At 46.8% G+C, this 22,064-nt stretch overlaps 1 protein-coding gene across 2 annotated transcripts in view; it reads right to left on the reverse strand.

The window, feature by feature from the left end:
• Nucleotides 1-22,064, reverse strand: part of DENND4C (DENN domain containing 4C) — a 1,359,979-nt gene that overhangs the window by 926,241 nt on the left and 411,674 nt on the right. For both annotated transcript variants that reach the window (XM_069239287.1, XM_069239298.1), the window contains exon 11: nt 4,832-4,932. In XM_069239287.1, the coding sequence (XP_069095388.1) occupies nt 4,832-4,932 (101 nt within the window). The remainder of the gene's footprint in view (nt 1-4,831; nt 4,933-22,064) is intronic.

Genomic DNA, 22,064 nt, shown 5'->3' on the forward strand with positions numbered 1-22,064 from the left:
GGGGTTGAACATGCATGCTCTCTTCAGATGGACTTGGGGAGATGGAGCCCCATTTGTTCTGGAGATATATGGGAGCTGTATTTTTGTAATCTGAGGCCCCTTTTCAGTTACTGAGGAGCTGAAAGTCCGGACACTGGTGGGATAGTTTTTGATGCCAGTAGTGTTTACTATCAGAGCACTGTCCGGGCCAAGGTGTTTGGTTAATTTATCGGGTCCAGAGTTGTCGCATTGACACTTTTGATAAGTATTGATAGTACCCTTCGAGGGCGTTTTCTAGAAAGCTTAATCGAAGACCCAAGTCCACTAAAGTTAAGGCGGTGGAGTGAATTAAGTCAATCTGGAGCTCCATCTTTTGCACTTCCCATAAGAGGGCCCTTGCAATTGTGTCTGATTTTGGGGGTGAGGGGGTGAAGAGGCCAAAGGACTGGGTCTCCTTATGAGGAAGGACTTGTTCTCCGGATTGTATTGGACCAATGGGTCTGCGATTACAGTGGTTTCTGAATGCAGTAGTTTGTGCCATTGATGCTTCAAGTTGGCCTTTGATCTGAACGAATAAGCGATCCAATAGATTTCCCAATTCTTGGTCTGTTATACTCTCTCTCCTCTGCTTTGTTATGAGTGATTGTATGAGAGATCAGATAGATTGGGTAGAACTAACCTCTAATATTTCATTTACTTGCTCGAGATCAGGAAGCAGTGGTTGGGGAGGCGGGGGCTATTCTGGACTATTGCTGTCACCACGAGCGGGCGTGCCCACTGTTCGCCTGGTGAAACGTCTTGTCCCAATCTCTGGTTGCCTGTGTCTGACTGGCCCGAGGGAATATCGTCCACCTTCCACACTGATGTCACCTAGGTTGTTTCCTGGTTGCCAGATAGTGGATCAGCTAGGAGGGTCACCTCACAGCTCTGGCTCACCCCTCCCTGGTAACTTTGGACAGGACTTTGATATGCAGGGTTTTAGCAGTGTGGCTGGTGACCAACCCAGACACTCACTGCATGATGCCGCTCTGCCTTGTTAGCCTTGCTGGAGCCCTTCAAGTTGTTTGTTTGAGGTCTTTTGTTGGAAGTCTTGTTAAAGTATTCATTGATAAGTCCTTGTGTCGGTACTTGGGCAGAGTTCCTCTTGGGGCTGGTGCTAAGTGGCCCCTGGGATTCTTTATAGATGTTGGCAGTGGGGCGTGCGGACCATCTGGGCCTTCTGGGCAAGCTGGGCCTTCTGGGCAGAAGTCCCTTGTCTTGATGGAGGGACAAGGTTGTGCTCCCTAATGGACAAAGTACCGGGTGTTGTGTTGCTTGACTCAAACTCAGGCAACGACTCCAGAGAGGGAAGTGCCAGAGGAGGAATAAATAAGTCCTCTGTGGGGTCATTTACTTTTTTTTCTGCAGCTGAGCCTTCCTTTTTGACACTGTCCTGTGCTCTTGGTTAGGTGTCGGCTGACTTTGTCGCAAGCTGTGTATTTACGGCACTCTGTAGCGGGCAAGTTTATAGCACCGCCTTAGCTCCCAAACTGTAATCAGCCCTTCAGGGCTCCAGTAGAGATGAAGGGAGAGGCACGATCACGCTACTCACAGAGGCGCTAGCTAGTGCGCCCGCTCCATGGGTAGCTGGGGAGAGCTTGGGCGAGCTGGGGCTTAAGGCAGGTGGCTAAATGATGATAGTGTGCAGTTTGGGAAGGTTGAATGCAGGTTGTCACAGACCGTTGTGTGGAGCAGCTGTTAGATTTACCAGAAGAAGCAAGAAGAGCAACTGAAGCAAGAGGTCGACTGGCCTAGACCTTTGAGCACGGCAATGGTTTTCCCAGGCTTGAAGCTTTCTCACGGCAGCAAGGCGAGCTTGTGGGCAGTTAGGCAGGCAGAAGGGAGGCAGGCGGGCGGGCAGTGGAGAGGATGGGACAAGACCTTCAGTGCTAATGCTGACCCTCCCCTCTCGAGTGACCGTCGGCGCTCCTGTGACCCTGCTCCCGTAGCCCGCTCAGCTCTCACCTCCACCTCCTCTATTGCTGCATCTCCGTTCGGCAGCTGTTTGGCTGGTGGTGTGACGGGAGTTTCCTGATAAAACTGAAGCTGCTGAAAGTATAACTCTGGTCGAATTCAGGTTGTCTTGCTGGATGATAAACACAGTTTTGTCCTCCCTCTGGTGGAAACCTTCTCTACATGTTTAAGATTTTCTTGAGCCATGAAAAGCCATGAATCTTGAATGGTGATTTGGGAGAGTTTCCAGACATTTTGCCATATGTGTTTTAATCTTCTTTAAAGATTCATCAACATGCTTGTCAAACAAGGTGACTCAATAGAATTGCATGTCCAAAATATTTTCAGGATGGGAAACCGTAGACCGCACCAACCCTGCCATTTCAAAACTGTAGTCCCTGCCAATTGGTGAAAACATGCACTGGATACATCCGGAGCAGCACTGGATACATCAGGAGCTGCACTGGATACATCAGGAGCTGCACTGGATACATCAGGAGCTGCACTGGATACATCAGGAGCTGCACCAATAACTGTTGAAATAGCTGCTGGTCCTCTGACAATGTTTTTAGCCAAGTCAATTAGCAGCAAGATGGCATGCCACGTCTGATGGTAATAATGGCCAGAACTGCTGTTGCTGCCAGGGAACTAACTCTACAGCTCAATTGTGACTCTTATCCCCATCAGGGGGAGCAGAAGAAAATGTGAAAGGGTTTTTCGACCTTCGCTGAGCCACGAAGGCTATGACAGAGTCAGGCTTTGGATGGCCCATGAGGCAGGCTAGGCCTTGTCAAGAGCCTTATGTTTCTTCTCCAAACGAGGCACTACAATTGGTATTGTGGCCAGCACTTTCCTTAACTTCAGACCTTCAAGCCAGATAAAGTCTAGGATGGAAATGGACTTTACAGCTGTACATGGTTGTTCCTTAAAATTATTTAAGGAGCACAGCTATACCACGTAGGTTTTTGGTAGGTTGAATCTTTTATCTAATATCTCCATTAGTACATGGAAACGCTCCTATATGGTTGAATAAGAGACTAATCTGAGACTTTCCATTAATCAGGACCTTCATCATGAGGCAATTGGTCTTCTTCATCCAAGTCTGCATAATGGGATTCAAAAGAACCTCTTCTCCAAAGCTCTGAGAGTTAGTAGCACCAGCATCAATTTTACTGTATTTGGAGGTTGAATTCTAGATGGAGATGTGGGAGCCAGTTGTGGTGGAGGCAGAGGAGGGGTGGACATGGGTTTTCCTGCAGGTTGCTGTGAAAGCAGCCACTGAAACATTGCCATCACCTGATTGTTACTGGAAACAAAATCGCAAATTCCGCCTAGCCAAGAGGATGGTTACAGAGTTGTTGAGGGTGCTGTGACCCGAAATTTTGTGGCTGGTAATCATACTTGTGAAAGGCATTGTTCTTATATAAGGCATTCTTCTCAAATTCTGTCAAGTAGAGGGCATATAGTTGCGCGGGGCTGTAACCAGTCAGAGGCATTTTGATCACTGTATTCCCTGTTTAGCTAAGAGTCCAGAATTTATGTAGGGAGAATCGTCATCTTATTAGTGAAAATAAAATCTGTTTTTGACAGTGTGGTCATCTTCGATAAAAATGTGAAGGCTGACATCGGTAGCCAGGACATCCTTAATGTTGTCAATGATGAAGATCGACGTTGCTGATCAACATTGCTGATGGTCTCAATGTCAACGATGATCTCATAGTGACACTACTAGTAGCATAGACTGTATATTTATTTATATATGTGCTGAAGGTCCAAAAGGCTTGATTTTGGGTAGACTTGTGACTTTCATGTTCTTCGTGCGGAAACCCCAGTCTTCTGACAGAGGAGTGATGGCTGCAAATGCTTTAGGCTGTAAGTTCAGCTTAGGAAGGTCCACAATGATTCCCCTTTTGAACAACCTTCACAGCACTGTTTGGAGGGCCACTTTCGACTAAGTCATTCCCCTAAAGAGGGAGCATATGCTTTTGCCGGAGGATCCAATTTGTCTGGACGAAAGGCCTCAGCAGTCAAATGGAGGCAAAAACTCCAGTCTACGCTTTTTAAGAACCATGGTCCTTGGTGTCGGGCCAAGTAATCTTTGGGAAGAAGAAAACAATTTCTCAATTTGATTTCCAATGTTTTTGTTGTAGAGAAACGTTTGGAAGATTGCTTCTTGTCAGGTGACCTACTGAAGAAGAAAGAGGGAATGTTTGGAGTCTCCAAATGTATTAAGTCATAAATAACTTGCCTTTCTGCTCATTGATGGCTTCCAGATGCATGAAGATATAGCAGTAGCAAGCTGAAGCACTGTAATCATGCCCCAGAACTCAATTGCATATTTCATGAGGATCCAACAAAGATGCCATCCTGCAACATTGACAGGGCTTGAACCCCGCAGTCTTAGGAGGCAACATTTCACATAATCTGCCTAGTGAAAGGTATTTAAAATACAGGGATATTTAACAACAGAGAGCTTTGGACAAGTCGGTGAGGCAAGGAAAAACACAACTAAGACCAGCACGGCAGGTGGAATCATACACAGGGCATTGTCAGCACTTCAGTGGTCAGAACGGAGACTGAATTTGCCTGGTGCCACATGACGGCACTGGAGACCCTTAACATGAGAAGCCGGTTCCACTTTCAGCCTGAAACACCGATATTCATAAGGTTAGGACTTTGCAAGAAGATAAAGTCATTAGAAAAGAATAGTTTGGTATAGGAGAGAGAAACATAGGTAAAATCATACACTTGGGAAGCAGACTGCAAATTGCGAAGGAGAGGAAGGGAGAGAAAAATTACTACCACACCATTGACTCTCACCACTCCAGTACAAAAGACTGTCTTTTTCCTTTTGTGTTACCTGTAGATAGTTTGGGATGTACTTTTCTTAAGGCACCCAGTAAATTCTTGCATGGCTTCTTGGGTAGGAGTTTCCAGTTCATGGTTTTCTTTTCATCTGCTCTGCATGTACAAGAATGAAATGATAACATCAATGAACCATTTTTTTCTTGTAGGTTACTCTCCAGGTGCAGAACCTGTTGACTTCTAATAACCTTACAAAACAGAACAAAATGAATAAAAGCAAGAAGGGTTATGCCCTTCAATTTAATAATTGTATATTCCAAAATCGGCTATGGATTTGGTGTTGGCAGACCTTGAGCCAACATTGCTATTTGATGCAAGACAATTGCTTTAGTAACCCACTATAGGAGTGGTACAGTCTGCCTACTAGTTGCCTCTTCCTCAGGTACAAAACAGCTGATATGTATGATTATTAACTTTTGCAATGGTATACAAACACATTCAGTTTCCACAAGACTAACATTCTGCACCTATACACAAACTATGTAAAGTAATTTGCCAAACAAGAAGATGCAGGAAAGTCTGTTTGAACTGTAATAACAAATACCTTCTATTGATAAATAGGAACTGGTATAAATAATTTGATATTTAAACAATTTTAAAGAAACAATTTATTAATGAGTCAAACGGTAAAAGGTATTGGCTAAACAGAATTTACAACTGAAGATTCCATTAAAAACATTATAGGCAAACAGCAGACAATATCAACAGCACTGGTTTGCTATTTATTCTTTATGTATTAACAGTGTTGCTGAAAACATTGCTGAGTGACCAATATCTTGTTTGATATTTCTATTTACTTTTCCAATACATTTTAGTTCAAATAGATACTTCTTTGCTTACATTAGGAAAGACATACTAAAACTGAATTATGCATGTGTGTGTTACTTAGGTATGTATCCATTTAGTTTAATAGTGCAAGTCTTGTAATTGTACGGCAGAATACATTTAAAATGTAGAAGAAATCAGCAAAGCATGTTACTGTTTTATGCGTTTCTACTGTTTAGTTATTTTTAATGAGTGTTGGTAGTGTAAATAAGTGTTGAGGTTGACTATATATTAGTGTAATGTATTTAGTGTTAAAATGTCCGGAAGTGAAAGGTTGTTGTGAGTGTTTAATTTGTTGTTAATTTTATATTACAGCATTATGATTTGTGTCATTTTGTAAAATGTTAAGTTTGGTGCCTGTTTATCAGCTGTTGTAGGAATGTTAGTGTGTGTTCTATATACTGCAGAAGGTTAGGGTGCAATAACTTTGTGATTAGTATGTGTGAGCTGTTAGTCTAAACACATGGTTTAATAAGGTCACAGTATTGCAACAGATCATTTCAAATTTAATAGGGAACTTTTTACTACTTTTTAGGTCGAAGTTTACCAGACAGTGCGGCTGTCTGGTTGCAAAGACATATTGGGGACAAGCTCATTGCTTCCCTTGGAATGTAATCTGTCCATTTCTAACTATTTGTGCGGTGTTTTGTAACTCACATTTGCTTGCTTTGTATTTGCTGGGTGAATTTGTTTTAGGTTGTCCACCATTTCTTTATCACTCCCATGGAGCATAGGCTGTTTACTACCTCTCTGACTGGCTCCTTGTATTCTTCCACTTGTGCCCCCGTTCTAGGAACTCTTTTTTTTCATTTCCATGAGGCACTCCACAACAGTACACATGTTTTCAGTTGTCGTTTGTATGCTAGTTCACAGCAGTAAATGTGCTGTATTTCTTTGAAAACGTTCCCTGACATCAGTCTGCTTAAGAGATTTTATACTGATCTTTGCTACTACCAATTAATTGATCTCACATGCCAGTGAGGAACAACGTTCTGCTACAAACTTGTTTATTTTGGTTAGTGCTGTCTACTAACTGCACAACTTAAACAATCCTCTTCCTCAATTTCACATCCATGTCAAGAAGAGGGAATTGGGGGGATGTAGGAAGCTGGCTATCTATGTAGTGTACTGCTGTAGGGGTACACTATTCAGAGTACAGAATATAGTAGATAGAGGCTTAAAGTAATAACCCTAAATGCTCTCTTTTGTGGTAGTGTAGGCGAGCAGTTTAGGCTTATCAGAGGGTAGTGCTAAGCATCTATTGAACACAGTCAATAAATAAGAAATACTCAAGAAGAAACTCAAGACCAATTTTAGAAAAATACAAAACTTTTAAACTATGTGTCAACACCAGAAAATCTTCAAGGTAGGAAAATACAGTTGCAGAGTTATACCTCACAGTGATTTTTTTATGGTAATGACTTTCAATGTGTTTTGGTTGGTGGGTGCTACCGTGTCAAAAGGCACCCACAGTTCTCAGTTAGACCAGTAAGAGTGGGACAAAACAGGACAGCTGGGCCACTCTCGGAGCTGGCCTCTGTGCTGCTAATGTCCCTTGAAAGCTGGTCAGTCTTTGTGGTGTTGGAGTCTGGATTGCGCTTAAAAAGCTTTAATTGCTACAAGGGGTCTGGAACCCCCAGGTATTTGTGCAGGACGGCTCCAGTATATTCTGGTGTCTTCTCACTTGGTAGGCAGGTGGATCTGCCCTCCTGGAGCATGGTGGCCTCCACCCTAAGAGGCTGCTGCATCGGTGAACCCCATGGTCAGCAGTACAGTCAACCAGACATTCCTCAGGTCAGGGGTGTTTAGGGGAGTGTAGGGTAGGAGCCAATGACTTAATTAGCCCTGGGGTACTAAACACCCTGTATGACCACTTTCTATGAGGCGTGGCCATAGCCCTGTTCCAGAGTTCCTAATTCCACTAAAAACAAGATGGTGGAATCCTTTGTTTGTGGAGCACATCCGGCAGTTCACCTTAGGGGTGTGGCTAGCCCGGTAGTTCAACACCCCTACTGTATAATTTCCCACCTGTCCTGCTGGCAAATGGGCCTCAGGGCCCAGGTCTGGGGGAAGCCGGGATTGCATATCAAATGCAGCTGGTACTTTGAAGTCCCCGGCCTTGGTATGCAGATTCACTAGCAATCCTGCTGGAGGAGTGTAGGAAGTTGGCTCTGTATATACTATCTCAAAGTAAGAGATAGTGTGCATAGAGTCCAAGGGTTCCCCTTAGAGGTAAGATAGTGGCAAAATTAGATAAATCTAATGCTCTATTTTGTGGTAGTGTGGTTGAGCACAAGGCTTATCAGAGGGTAGTGTTAAGCATTTATTGTAAACACACAGGCAATAAATGAGGAACACACACTCAAAGACTTATTCTAGGCCAACAGGTTTTTATATAGAAAAATTACTTTTCTTGGTTTATTTTAAGAACCACAGCTTCAAATTTTGAAGAAAACACATGAAATGCAAGGTTGTTCACACAGATAAGTTAGGAACTTTGAATAAAAGCAATATCATATACAGTGTTTGTTAAAATGGCAATAAGCTATTTTAAAAGTGGACACAGTGCAAAGATCAACAGTTCCTGGGGGAGGTAAGTAAAGATTAGTTTGTGAGGCAAGTAAGACACTTACAAGTCTCAGTTCCTGGGCATAGGCAGCCCATCGTTGGGGGTTCAAGGTAACCCCAAACTTACCACATCAGCAGCTCAGGGCCAGCCAGGTGCAGAGGTCAAAGAGGTGCCCCAAACACCTAGGCACCTATGGAGAACAGGGGTGCTCCGGTTCCAGTCTGCCAGCAGGTAAGTACCCGCGTCCTCGGGGGGGCAGACCAGGGGGGTTTTGTAGAGCACTGGGGGTGGGGTGGACACAAGTAGGCACACAAAACACACACTCAGTGGCACGGGGCGGCCGGGTGCAGTGTGCAAAGCAGGCGTCTGGTTTCAGATGGGAATCAATGGAGGGACCCGGGGGTCACTCTAGCGGTGCATGCAGGCACAGGGGGGGATATTCGGGACAACTACCACCTGGGCTAGGCAGAGGGTCACCTGGGGATCCCTCCTGCACTGAGGTACGGTTCCTTCAGGTCCTAGGGGTGCAGTACTGGTTCCAGGCGTCGGGTCCCTTGTTCCAGGCAGTCGCGGTCAGGGGGAGCCTCTGGATTCTCTCTTCAGGTGTCACTGTGGGGTGTCAGGGCGGTTGTCTCAGGCTACTCACGGGCTCGCAGTCGCCGGGGAGTCCTCCCTGTGGTGTTTGTTCTCTGGATCTCGAGCCGGGGGCGTTGGGTGCAGAGTCTGAAGTCTCACGCTTCCGGCGGGAAACGTGAAGTCTTTGAAAATTGCTTCTTGCAAAGAAGTTGCTGGTGTTGAGCAGAGCCGCTGCTCACGAAGGTTTCTTGGTCCTTTAGTCCAGGGCAGTCCTCAGAGGCTTCAGAGGTCGCTGGTCCCTGTCGGATGCGTCGCTGTTTGCAGGTTTTCGAATAAGGAGAAAGGCCGGTAGGGCTGGGGCCAAAGCAGTTGTCGTCTTCCGTCTTCTCTGCAGGCTTTTAGGTCAGCAGTCCTTCTTGTTTCTTCAGGTTGCAGGAATCTGATTTCCTGGGTTCTGGGGTGCCCCTAAATACTAGATTGAGCGGTGTGTTTAGGTCTGAGAGGGCAGTAGCCAATGGCTACTGTCCTTGAGGGTAGCTACACCCTCTTTGTGCTTCCTCCCTGTGGGGAGGGGGCACATTTCTAATCCTATTGGGGGAATCCTCCAAACTCAAGATGGAGGATTTCTAAAGGCAGAGGTCACCTCAGCTCAGGACACCTCAGGGGGTGTCCTGACTGGTGGGTGATTCCTCCTTGTTTTTCTCATTATCTCCTCCAGCCTTGCCGCCAAAAGTGGGGGCAGTGGTCGGAGGGGTCAGGCATCACCACTAGCTGGGATGTCCTGGGGCACTGTAACAAAAGAGGTGAGCCTTTGAGGCCCACTGCCAGGTGTTACAGTTCCTGCAGGGGGAGGTGAGAAGCAACTCCACCCAGTGCAGGCTTTGTTTCTGGCCACAGAGTGACAAAAGGCTCTCTCCCCATGTGGCCAGCAACATGCCTGGTGTGTGGTAGGCTGGCAGAAACTGGTCAGCCTACACTAGAAGTCAGGTTGGTATTCAGGGGGCATCTCTAAGATGCCCTCTGGGTGTATGTTACAATAAATTGCACACTGGCATCAGTGTGCATTTATTGTGCTGAGAAGTTTGATACCAAACTTCCCAGTTTTCAATGTAGCCATTATGGAACTGTGGAGTTCATGTTTGACAAACTCCCAGACCATATGCTCTTATGGCTACCCTGTACTTACAAAGTCTAAGGTTTTGCTTCTAGAGTAAATGACTGAATTTCATTCACTAATTCTCAAGGAAGTAATTTCTAGTAAGAAAGCAATCTTCCATGTTAGAAATTGAATAGTGCAAGAGTGCATGGGTTCGAATGGGGGACCCATAAGTCTTGTGAGTACAATATTAAGTTTCCATGCTGAAACTGGTGGAGTTCTGGGTGGAATAATGTGTTTAAGTCCTTCCAGAAATGCTTTTATGACAGGAACTCTAAAAAGAGAGTTATGTTGTATGTTTCGTAGGTAGGCTGATATGGCCGTTAGATGAATCTTAATAGAGGAAAAGGCAAGATTTGCTTTTTGTAAATAAAGCAAATAAAACACAATATCTTGTACTGATGCCTTGCGTGGATTTATATTTTTAGGTTGACAGTAGTATACAGACTGTTTCCGTTTATTTGCATAGCATTGTCTGGTTGTTGGAGTACGTGTTTTTTTTTTTTTTTTTTTTAAGAACGTTCAGACATTCTAATAGATGCTGGAGGTATCCAAATTCTGTGACTTCAGGAGCCAAAACGCTAGGCTGAGCACACTGGGATTGGGATACCGGATTTGACTTCTGTTCTGAGTTATCAGGTCTGGTCTGTTTGGAAGCTTGTGATGTGGTACTACTGACAGATCTAGGAAGGTTGTGTACCAGTGTTGGCATGCCCACGTGGGAGCAATGAGTATCATGGTGGGGGAAGCGTGATGCATTTTGTTGACGAGAAACTGAATTAACGGAAGGGGGGGGGGGGGGGAGGGGGGGGAGCGTAAGCAAATATCACCGACAAGTTGATCCATAGAGCGTTGCCCTTGGACTGAGGGTGTGGGTTTCTGGATGCAAAGTTTTGGCATTTTGTGTTTTCGCTTGTTGCTAAAATGTCTATGTTTGGTGTTCCCCACATTTGCAAGTAATATTGAACTACCTGTGGGTGAATCTTTCATTTGTTTATTTGTTGCTGTGTCCTGCTTAGAAAATCCGCTAGCTGGTTGTGTACTCCTGGGATGTATTCCGCTAGCAGGTGAATGTGATTGCAAATTGCTCATTTTCATATTGTTTGAGCTAGAAGGGACAGTAAGGATGAGTGTGCCCCCGTTTTATTCAGCTAATACATTGTTGTCATGTTGTCTATTCTTATTATGACTGTTTTGTGAATAATCTGTGGTTGAAATGCCTTGGTGGCTAAGAAGACCGCTAATAATTCCAAGTGGTTTATGTGGTACGTTTTTTGTATTGAGTCCCATTCCCCTTGTATCATTAGATTGTGGAGATGGGCTCCCCAACCTGTCAATGAGCATCTGTTGTGATTATGGTCTGTGGCACTAGGTCTTGAAATGGCCGCCCCTTTGTTAAGTTGTTGTGATTCCACCATTGCAGAGATTGGTGAGTTTGGTGGTCTGACAACACTAAATCCTGTAACTGACCTCGTGCCTGAGACCATTGTTGTGAGAGACACTGTTGCAGTGGTCTCACTTTTAGCCTCGCATTTGGTACTATTGCTATTCATGAAGCCATCATTCCCAATAGTTTCATGACAAATCTTGCTGCATTTGTGACACAAAGTATTGAAAAGCCTGTATCCGTTGTGGATTTGGGTAGGCTAATGCTGAATGAGTATTGAGAATTGCGCCTAGATAAGGTTGATTTTTGCTGGTTGAAGATGCGATTTCTGGTAATTGATTGTGAACCCTAATGTGTGCAGGGTATCTATTGTGTATTATGTGTGTTGTTGGCATTTTAGAATGGAGCTGAATTTTATTAACCAATCGTCTAGATAAGGGAAGACATGTATGTGGTGTGGTGTCTTCTGAGGTATGCGGCTACACATTTGTGAACATCCTTGGTGCTGTTGTTACTCCAAAGGGTAGTACTTTGAATTGGTAGTGGTTGCCTGATATTACGAACCTTAAATACTTGCAGTGAGCTGGATGTATGGGAATGTGGAAGTAAGCGTCCTTTAGATCTAACACAGTCATGTAACCTGGTTTTTGTAGCAGGGGAATGAGGTCATGTAGTGTGACCATGTGAAAATGTACTGACAGGAAGAGCAAGTTACTTACCTTCAGTAACGCTTTTTCTGGTGAATACATTAGCTACCTGTGGATTCCTCACCTAATGAATTCACCCCCATGCGTAGCATTCGACAGAAACTTCTCTCTCTAGCTCTGCACGTCGGCGAGGACGTCACAATTGCCCGACTCCATGCGGCGCCGCGTGACGTCATCGTGGCAATAAGAGGTCCTTGCCGCCGTGCTGACATCAGTTCACGCCACTTTTGACGTGCCTTTGAAACATATAAAGAACATCGACAATCTACACCCTCTAAGATTAACAAGAATAAACTTTATAGAGAATCTTCATATAAAAACCTTTGCACAATTCTTTAAAAAAGGGCGCATACCATCATAAACGGTTTGCAAACATGAAAATAACCTGAATTAGAACTATAAACATATATAGAAACATTGAAATTGAAGCACTGAAGTGCACACCCAAAGAGATCCTGGCATGACCAGACATACTACGGGGAGGTGGGAGGGGCTGTGAGGAATCCACAGGTAGCTAATGTATCCACCAGAAAAAGCGTTACCGAAGGTAAGTAACTTGCTCTTCTGATGGATGCAACTACCTGTGGATTCCTCACCTAATGTATAGAGTCCCAAAGCAGTACCACCTCGGAAGAGGGTGTTCGTCTGGTCAAACCAGGAACTCCTGCAGCACTGACCGCACAAAATGGCCATCCCTCCACACCTCCGCATCCAAACAATAAAGCTTCACAAAGGTGTGGAGGGAAGACCAAGTCGCAGCCTTACAGATGTCCACCAACGGAACACCTCTAGCCAAAGCTGATGAGGTCAACTTGGCCCTGGTGGAATGAGCCCTGATCCCCTCAGGAGGATCCTTCTTTGCCAATGAGTAACATATTTTTATACAAAGAACTACCCACCTGGAGAGCGTTCTCTTGTGGATGGCCTTCCCCTTCCTCAAGTATCCGATAAAGAGTTGTTATTCCAACCGGAACTCTCGTCCTGTCGACATAAAAGCTGAGAGCCCTCTTGGGGTCCAGACGATGGAGTCTTTCCTCCTCCTTAGATGGATGCGGAGGAGGGTAGAAAGTCGAGAGAGTTATGGACTGTCCCAAGTGAAACGGAGACACCACCTTGGGGAGGAAAGCCGCCCTGGTCCTCAAAACCACCCAGTCCTTATAAAAAGTGGTGAACGGCGGGTGAGCAGAAAGGGCCTGCAATTCACTAACACGTCTAGCCGACGTAATGGCTACCAAAAACACAGTCTTGAAAAACAAATACCTTAATGGGCATGAATGAAGTGGCTCAAAGGGGGAGCCCATCAAAAAAGTAAACACCAAATTCAAGTCCCACTGCGGCATAATAAAAGGCCTGGGAGGAAATGCATTAGTAAGCCCTCTCAAAAGCCGAACAACCAAAGGAGATTTGAATAATGAGGGCTAATCTGGAAGATATAAAAAAAACGAAAGGGACGAAAGATAGCCCTTAACAGTGGCCACAGCACAACCACGCTGAGCCAATGACAAGGCAAACAATAAAATATCAGAAAGATGGGCACTTAAGGGATCAATTTTCTTCTCTCCACACCAACGGACAAAATTAGCCCACCTGCTTACATAGACCGACTTGGTGGAGTGTCGCCTGGCCGATAAAAGAACGTCCACCACCTCTGGTGGGAGAGAAAAGGAACTACGGTTGCCCCGTTCAATCTCCAGGCATGAAAGTGCAGGCTCTGGAGGTGGGGGTGTAGAACCTGCCCTTGCGACTGTGAGAGGAGGTCTGCCCTGGGAGGGAGATGGAGCAGCGGGAACAGTGAGAGTCAGAGAAGGTCTGCATACTACACCCTTCATGGCCAATCCGGAGCTATCAGAATGACTTGGGCCCGGTCTAGGCGAATCTTCCTCAAAACCCGAGGAATCAAGGGTATGGGAGGAAACGCGTAAAGCAACTGGCCGCACCAGGAAATCTGAAACGCGTCACCCAACACTCCTTGCATCGGATACTGAAGGCTGCAGAAGGACAGACAGTGCGTGTTTTCTCGAGTGGCCAACAGGTCTATACGGGGAAAACCCCACATCCGAAAGATGTAAAGAACCAGATCCGGATGCAGACGCCACTCGTGGTCATCCGAGAAGAAGCGACGGAGTTTTTCCACACGTATGTTTTGGACCCCGGCCAAATGGTTTGCCACTACACAAAGCCAATGGTCCCGAGCCCAGGACAAGAATCGCAGAGCCTCTCTGCAAAGAAGGTACGACCCTACACCCCCCAGTTTGTTGATATACCACATCGCGGGCGTGTTGTCAGTCAGAATCTGAACTGACTGACCGCGAAGGGAAGGGAGGAAGGCCTTGAGGGCCAAACGAATCGCCCGCAGCTCTAGCAGATTAATATGAAACCTCTGCTCTACCGGAGACCAACGACCCTTGATCTCTAGATCCTCCAGATGAGCTCCCCACCCTAAGGTGGAGGCATCCGTTATCACCGTGGCCACCGGAGTTGGCTGCAAAACTACTTCCCTTGAGAAAGGTTGCCTTCCACAGCCCACCATCGGAGATCCGCTGCAGTGTCTCTGGAGATCTTTATCGACTCCCCGAGATCTCCTCTGTGCTGAAACCACTGCTTGCGGATGCACCACTGAAGAGCCCTCATATGCCAGCATGCATGAGTGACCAACAGAATGCAAGAAGCGAACAGACCGAGCAAACGAAGGACCTTGAGGACCGGAACTACTGCTCCTTCTTAAAACATTGGAACCAACGCCTGAATGTCCCGTATCCGCTGTGGTGGAAGAAAGGCCTGATTAAATGTCATGTCCAGTACTGCCCCTATGAACAGGAAGAGTTGAGGGCTCTAGGTGAGACTTGGGTACATTTATTGAAAAACCCAGACTGAACAACAACTGGGTTGTCAGCTGCAGATGATGCAACACAAGACTCGGCTTTGATCAACCAATCGTCCAGGCAAGGGAATACTGCTACTCCCTTCCTCCTTAAGTGTGCTGCAACAACCGCCATCACCTTCGTGAAGACCCGTGGTGCGGAATTAAAACCAAAAGGAAGGACCGCAAACTGGTAGTGCTGCGATCCTACCACAAACCGGAGATACTTCCTTTGCGACTTGAGAATGGGAATGTGAAAATAAGCATCCTGCAAGTCGACCAACACCATCCAATCCTCCTTGTTCAACGCCAAAAGCACCTGTGTTAGAGTCAGCATTTTGAATTTCTCCTGTTTGAGGAACCAATTCAAAATCCTCAGGTCCAAAATAGGTCTCAGACAACCATCCTTCTTGGGGATCAGGAAGTACCTGGAATAACACCCCTGACCCCTTTCTTGCTCTGGAACCAACTCCACTGCAGCCTTCAATAATAGGGAGAGAACCTCCCCTAACAGCAGGAGATGATCTTCTGAACACAAGGAAGGACGGGGAGGGAAGGGAGGAGGAATCTCCCGAAAGGGAAGGGCGTAACCTTTTCTCACCAAACTGATGACCCAAGAGTCTGTTGTTATGGACTCCCATATGGGGAGAAAAAGAGAAAGACTCCCCCCCCCCCCCCCCCCTACCGGAGAGGTATGAGAGACAATGGCAAGAGGACTAGGGATGCTTTCCTTGAGGTAACCCTCCAGAGGAAGAGGAAGAGGAAGGGGAATGCTGTTGGATGGCCCCTCTTGTGCGGACTCTACCCCGCCCCCTGTATGAACGATAAGGGAGGCTGGAGGACTGCTGCCCCGGCTGTTGTGATCTCCCACGAAAGGAAGCATCTCTTCCAAAAACACGCAGCTGCCTAAAAGATCGAAATGGGTGGAAGCAGCCTGTAGACCCAAAGATCTAGCAGTGGCCCTACATTCTTTAAATCGCTCTAGCGCAGAGTCCGATTTTGAACCAAACAGTTTTGCCCCATCAAAAGGCAGATCAAGTAACGTAGACTGGACGTCAGACGAAAATCAGGAAGTGCGTAACCATGCATGCCATCTGGAGGCAACGGAAGTCCCCATGGCTCTTGCAATAGAGTCCGTGGTATCCAGCCCGGTCTGAATAACTTGTGTAGCCGCCGCCTGAGCGTCCGAAAGAAGACCACCCAAGTCCTGGGGCATGTCTGGAAGAACAGTCTTCGTCACATCCATTAAAGCATGGATATACCTGCCCAGAATACATGTTGCATTGGCAGATTTTAGAGCCATGCTGCAAGATGAAAACACCTTCCTGGCCGATTGGTCCATCCGCTTGGATTCCCTGTCCGATGGTACTCCCGGAAACGAACCAGGGGCCCGACCTCGAAGGGCAGGATGCTTGTACCACCAAGCTCTCTGGTGAAGGGTGTTTGGACAAAAACTCCGGGTCCACAGGTGCAGATCTATAACGCCTGGCAACCGACCTACTAACAGCCGAAGAGGTCACTGGCTTCTTCCAAACCTCTTTGATCGGATCAATCAGGGCCTCATTAAATGGTAGAAGAGGATCCACCATGGCTGTAGCAGGATGCAAAACCTCAGTCAATAGGTTGGTCTTCTCCTGCGCTGTCGGTAAGGGAAGATCCAGAAATGCTGCAGCCTTCCTAATTACAGAGTGGTAAGAGGCTGCCTCCTCTGTATATTCACCCGGGGAGTCCAGGTCATACTCTGGAGATGTGTCAAGACCACTCGCTGTATCCAACCCAGGAAAGTCTCCCTGGGGATCAGTGATCTCCCCTTCTTCGAGGAATTGCTGTTGATATTCCCTCTCCTCTAAAAGTCTAAGTGCCTTCTGACGTGACCTCAGCTTGGCTTCGGGCCCAGGCGTCGACATGGAGTGCAGCGACGTCGGTGAATGGCGCCGGGAAGGCGTCATGATATGTTCTCCGGATCCACCCGAAGCCGCAGATGGATCCATCGGCGCCATGGATAAGGCACCCGCATCCGACGCAGACATCCGACCTCTCGGCTCCGACACTGGCGTCGAAGGTCTCTCCCTCGACATCGAGGGCTGCGCTTTCAGCATAGGGGCCTGACCTGGGTCTCCAACCGAACAAAATGGCATAAGCGGTGTCTGCTTATATGGAGCCAGAATGCCGAGATTGAAACCCAGGGGACCAGTGGGACCAGCCGGTGCACCACCTCCCGGAGCCATATTTTGAAAAATTTGAAACATGGCATTAAGGGATGCCGCCGGATCCGTACCCGGAGCCGGGAACGAAGGATAACTCTGTGGAGCCGGAGCCAGGCTGGACTCTTCAGGTTCTAGATGCACCGGCGAAGCCAGATGACTTTGAGGCTCCACGACTTCAAAGACTGACGGCGACGGGGACGTCTGCGGTGTCGCAGGTTGAGGGGACACTGTCGGACTCACTTCCCAAGACTTGCGGCGCCGTGACGATGGAGACCTCGACGCCGACCGACTTCTGGACCGACGTCGGGAGTCACGATGACGTCGCTTCTTATGGGACGATTTTCCAGAAGAAGGCCGATGGTGCCGCTTCCTCTCCTTTTTGGACCTCGCCAAGAATAGCTTTGCCTCGCTTTCCTTCAATGCCTTCAGATTCATCTTCTGGCAGGCTCCGCATTCTTGGACGTCGTGATCAGATCTGAGGCACCAAAGACAATTTTTGTGTGGATCAGTCACAGGCATGCGACCTCCACATTCCCTGCAGGGCTTGAGACTTCTTTGGAGCCGACATCATAGAAATACACAAAGTATCCTTTCCGAAGAGCTAACGATACAGGTAACAGAAAGGTAACCGTTATCGAAGGCACGGAAAAAAGGGAACTGACGTCAGCACGGCGGCGAGGACCTCTTATTGCCACAATGACGTCACGCAGAGCCATGTGGAGTCGGGCAATTGTGAGGTCCTCGCCGACGTGCAGAGCTAGAAAGAGAAGTTTCCGTCGAATGCTATGCATGGGGGAGAATTCATTAGGTGAGGAATCCACAGGTAGTTGTATCCATCAGAAATTTAGATTTAGAGGTCTGAGATCGAGAATGGGTCTGAGAGTACCATCCTTCTTTGGTATAAGAAGTACAGCGTGTATACTGCTGTCACTTGCTGTGAGATGGAAACTATTTCTATTCCCCCCTTGAGTAACAGATTGTACCTCTTGTTTTGGTAGAATAGTGTGTTCTGGAGAGAGTCTGAAAATGAGGGGGAATATTTGGTGGAGCGGAGATGAGCTCTAGACAATAACCATTGCGGATAATTGAGGGTACCCATTGATCTGTGCTGACGTTTTGCCAGTGAGAATGGAATATTTGTAGTCTTCCTCCCACAGGAGACGTGTGGGATTGTGGGATGTTTGGTAAGTCATTGTTTAGTGGATGTGGAAGTAACCTTTGAGGTTGCAAATTTTCCTCTGGTCCTGACAGTTTGTCCTCTGTAAGAGCCTCTAAATGACCCTCTTGGGTAGTACTGCTGTCCTTGCTTTGGATGGGAGGTGGAAGCCTCTGCAGTCTGGGTTTTAAAACCTCCCCTAAATTACAGTTTCCAAAAGGAACTCCGAAATGGTGTGGTATAAAGGGCTCCAATGGCTTTTGCTTTGTCCGAGTCTTTCGTAAGTTTCTCAATGGGTGTGTCCACCTCTGGTCCAAAGAGTTGCTGTTTGTTAAATGGCATATTAAGGTCTGCCTGTTGTATTTCCAGTTTAAAACCCGAGGACCTCAACCATGCAGGGTGGTCACACTTTCACAGCCAGATACACTCACACATCTTCGACACACAAACCCACATACATCTGTCGTTCACACATACATGTCAAGCCATCATGCCATCCCATAAAATAAGTCACCAGTCATAAGGCACACCATCATGTTAACACACTCACCCACAGGGGTGGGGGGAAGGAAATAAAATTAAAAAAAAAAAAAAAAAGTTGGCTGACGTCGTGGTGAAAATGTAAAAAAAAAAACAAAAATGCAGGCTCCCGTGTTTTTTTTTTTTTTTAATAAGTTATTACTTTAATGTGGGGGGGCCACCCTACTGCCCCGGGGACTACCCCCTCCACAGGGCATTAAACAAATATGATGCTTGGGGAGCACAGGCCCCCCGCTGCCCTCAAGACAGCCACCTTCCTGGGGCGTAATATGTTGGGGGCCACATGCCACCCGCCCCGTGGCCCAGGGACCACCTCCCAGGACATTAAACAAATATTGATTGGAGTAGGGGAGGCACTCTGCTTTGACGGCAGCTGCCAAGCAACTGCAAAATTGATTGGAGTAGGGGAGGCACTCTGCTTTGACGGCAGCTGCCAAGCAACTGCAAACAGTCTGCTTGCAGCGAGGGAGAGCTGTCCCCCCACCCCCAAAAACTAAATAAATAATTAGGCCAGGACCCAGACGATGCGGTCCCCGGTGCCCCTGATTGGCCTGGGGAGGGGGACCACGCCCCCTTTTCCAAAAATAAATAAATAAATATTTAAGCTGGGTCCCTGGGGATGGGGTCCCAAGGGCCGAAATCAGCCTTACGGCCCTCCCCTAAAAAATACATTTATACAGCCAGGCCCCGGGATTTGAGGTCTATGGGGCAGAGATTGGCCCTGAGGAGGGGGGCCATGGGGCTCTCTCCCAAAAAAATAATAATAATTAGGCCAGGCCCTGAGGGATGTGGTCTCCATGCTCAAAATCGGCTGGAGGAGCGGGGGGCATGTGGACCTGCGGCCAACAACTGCTGTGCATGGCCAAAGGCCATGCTCAGCACTGGGTTGGGTGGATATAGGGGTTGGCCGCAGGCCTGGCCCTGCAGCCAACTGCCACCGTGGTGGTTTAATTAACATGTAGTAACGAAAATTACTTTACGTTAAAAAAACGTAGAAATTCACTAAAAAAAACAAAACAAAGGTTACAGGGACGTTACAGTTAGAATTTTTTTTTTTTTGTTGTTTTTTTTTAAACCATAGAAACAAAGGTTACCAGAATGTTATAGTTAGGCTCACATATTAAATGCACCAAACCACAGAAATTCACCTCTTACAATTAGCTATCTCAAGTAACTATAACTCGCTCCCTAAGGTAACTGCAACTTACACCCTTGCCATGCACTACTAATTACCCCATAAATTATGGCACTCATGACAACTTTGATAACATCACTGATATAATATCAATGTAATAATTGCAGTAAAAAAAATTATGAAAAAAACTGCATGGTGGGGGTGCAACTAATACTTATCTTAGGGCATGGGATGGCCATCCCATATTTAATTTCTTTAAAGCCCGGGGGAGGTGGTGGTTCCTGGCGGTGCGGGGGCTGGGCAGATCCCCACATTGTGTTTTATTAAGGCCCCAGGGTGGTGGCGGTCCCTGAGGCTGTGGGGTCCTTCTGGGTGCCCAGCACCAGAGCTAAGGGGTCAGGGTGTCCCCACTCAGGCCCCTTTTTTTTTTCTTTTTACATTGTTGTCTGGTACTCGGCTAAAGCCAAAGTCCTAACATGGCTGCCAAAACGTCTTTGCTTAAGTGTTGGCAGCCAATCAAATCTCAGCACACGCATATATATTTGTTACCTAGCGGCAGTCACCAGTAGGTAGTTATTGTTAGGACCTAGTTTCTATAGAAAAAGCATTTTTTACTTGCCTATATCTTTGGCACCAGTTGACGAAATGTTTCACGAAAATACAACCCTCACTTCAGCTACTGTCTGGAAAGTTTCAGGGTTGCAGTCCCAGCCAGCTCCCTGAATCCTGCAGGAACCTGCATTGCTCCAGCATGCAGGATGCTGCTAGAAATGCAGCTCCCTGCATGCAGGAGCAATCCTTTCATGTTTCCTTGCCTGCGTAACAGCAAGCAGGTAAAAAGATGAAAACTCTGCTTCCAGCAAGAAGGAGCATTTTGACAGCTCCCGTTTGCTGAAAGGGGAGTCAGTGTTTGTTCTTGCTGGCAGGAGCGGTCACGGCTTCCACCAAGCAAAAGCAAACAGCTGTTCCCCAAGGGTGGGCACCTCAGGAGGGGGTGGCAGTCCCCAGGGCCATAAATGGCTTTAGGAGGGGGGGGAAGCATGCAGTCCCCCTCCTTTCCTGTGCACAGGATGGTCCCGGGGAGGTGGTGGTCCCTGGGCCATATATGGCTAGGGAGGGGGGGGTCCCCGCAGCCCCCTTCCTCTTTAAATCAAGTGGCTCTTAGGAAATGGTGGTCCTTGGGGTCCAAGTGGCCCCTGCTTCAATATTTAGCCCCGGGGAGGTGGTGGCCCCTGGGGCTTTTTGAAGCCCTAGGATGGGGGTCTGCGCAACCCCCTTTTTATTAAGTAAAGCCCCAGGGAGATACTAGTCCCAAGGGCTCAAAGAGCCTTTGAACAGGGGACCCCATGTGCCCACCTCCTTCATTTGTTATACACTGTAATACCCCCAGGACCTGGCCCACCTGGGGGCTTTGTAGAACAAAAGTATGTATTTTTTTATTATTGCCGCAAACCCGCTGCAAATTTGTGTCAATTATTTATATATATTTTTTGTAATGTTTTTTCGACTTGGCAGGGTCCCCAGCACCAACGCTAGGGGGTCAGAGTATTTATACCCTGCCCCCTTTTATTTTGTATCCTTTTGCTTACACTCAGCTGAGTCAAAGCCCCAAAATGGCTGCCAACACTTCCTGCTCGAAGTGTTAGTAGCAAATCAGATCTAAGCACAAGATCGGGAGAATTTGTATATTATTCAAGCACCTAGATATACACATTTGGATTTCCTTTAATTTATCAAAAACTACTGAACGAATTTACACCAAATAACAAAAAGCAGGCTTTCTAGACCAAGAGATACCTTTCTTCCAAATTTGGAGTAATTCAGTCCAGCGGGTCAGGCTGTAGTCATGGTCAAAGTCCATATGGGAATTAACATGGGAAATTCACTTTCTTTTTTACCTCGCCTTTTTCTCAGCCCCCGCTTGATGATCACCCCGAATCTTTCACTACAAGACTCAAGCAGACACTTTTTCTAGAAAAATTCTTGAAAATTTGTCAAGCGGTGCCAAAGATATAGCCAAGTCAAAAAACACTTTTCCAATAGAAACTATGTCCTAACTATAACTACCTACTGGTGACTGCCGGTAGGCAACTAAAATGTATGTATATTT

Source organism: Pleurodeles waltl, chromosome 1_2 (genome assembly GCF_031143425.1).
Source record: "Pleurodeles waltl isolate 20211129_DDA chromosome 1_2, aPleWal1.hap1.20221129, whole genome shotgun sequence".
NCBI lineage: Eukaryota > Metazoa > Chordata > Amphibia > Caudata > Salamandridae > Pleurodeles > Pleurodeles waltl.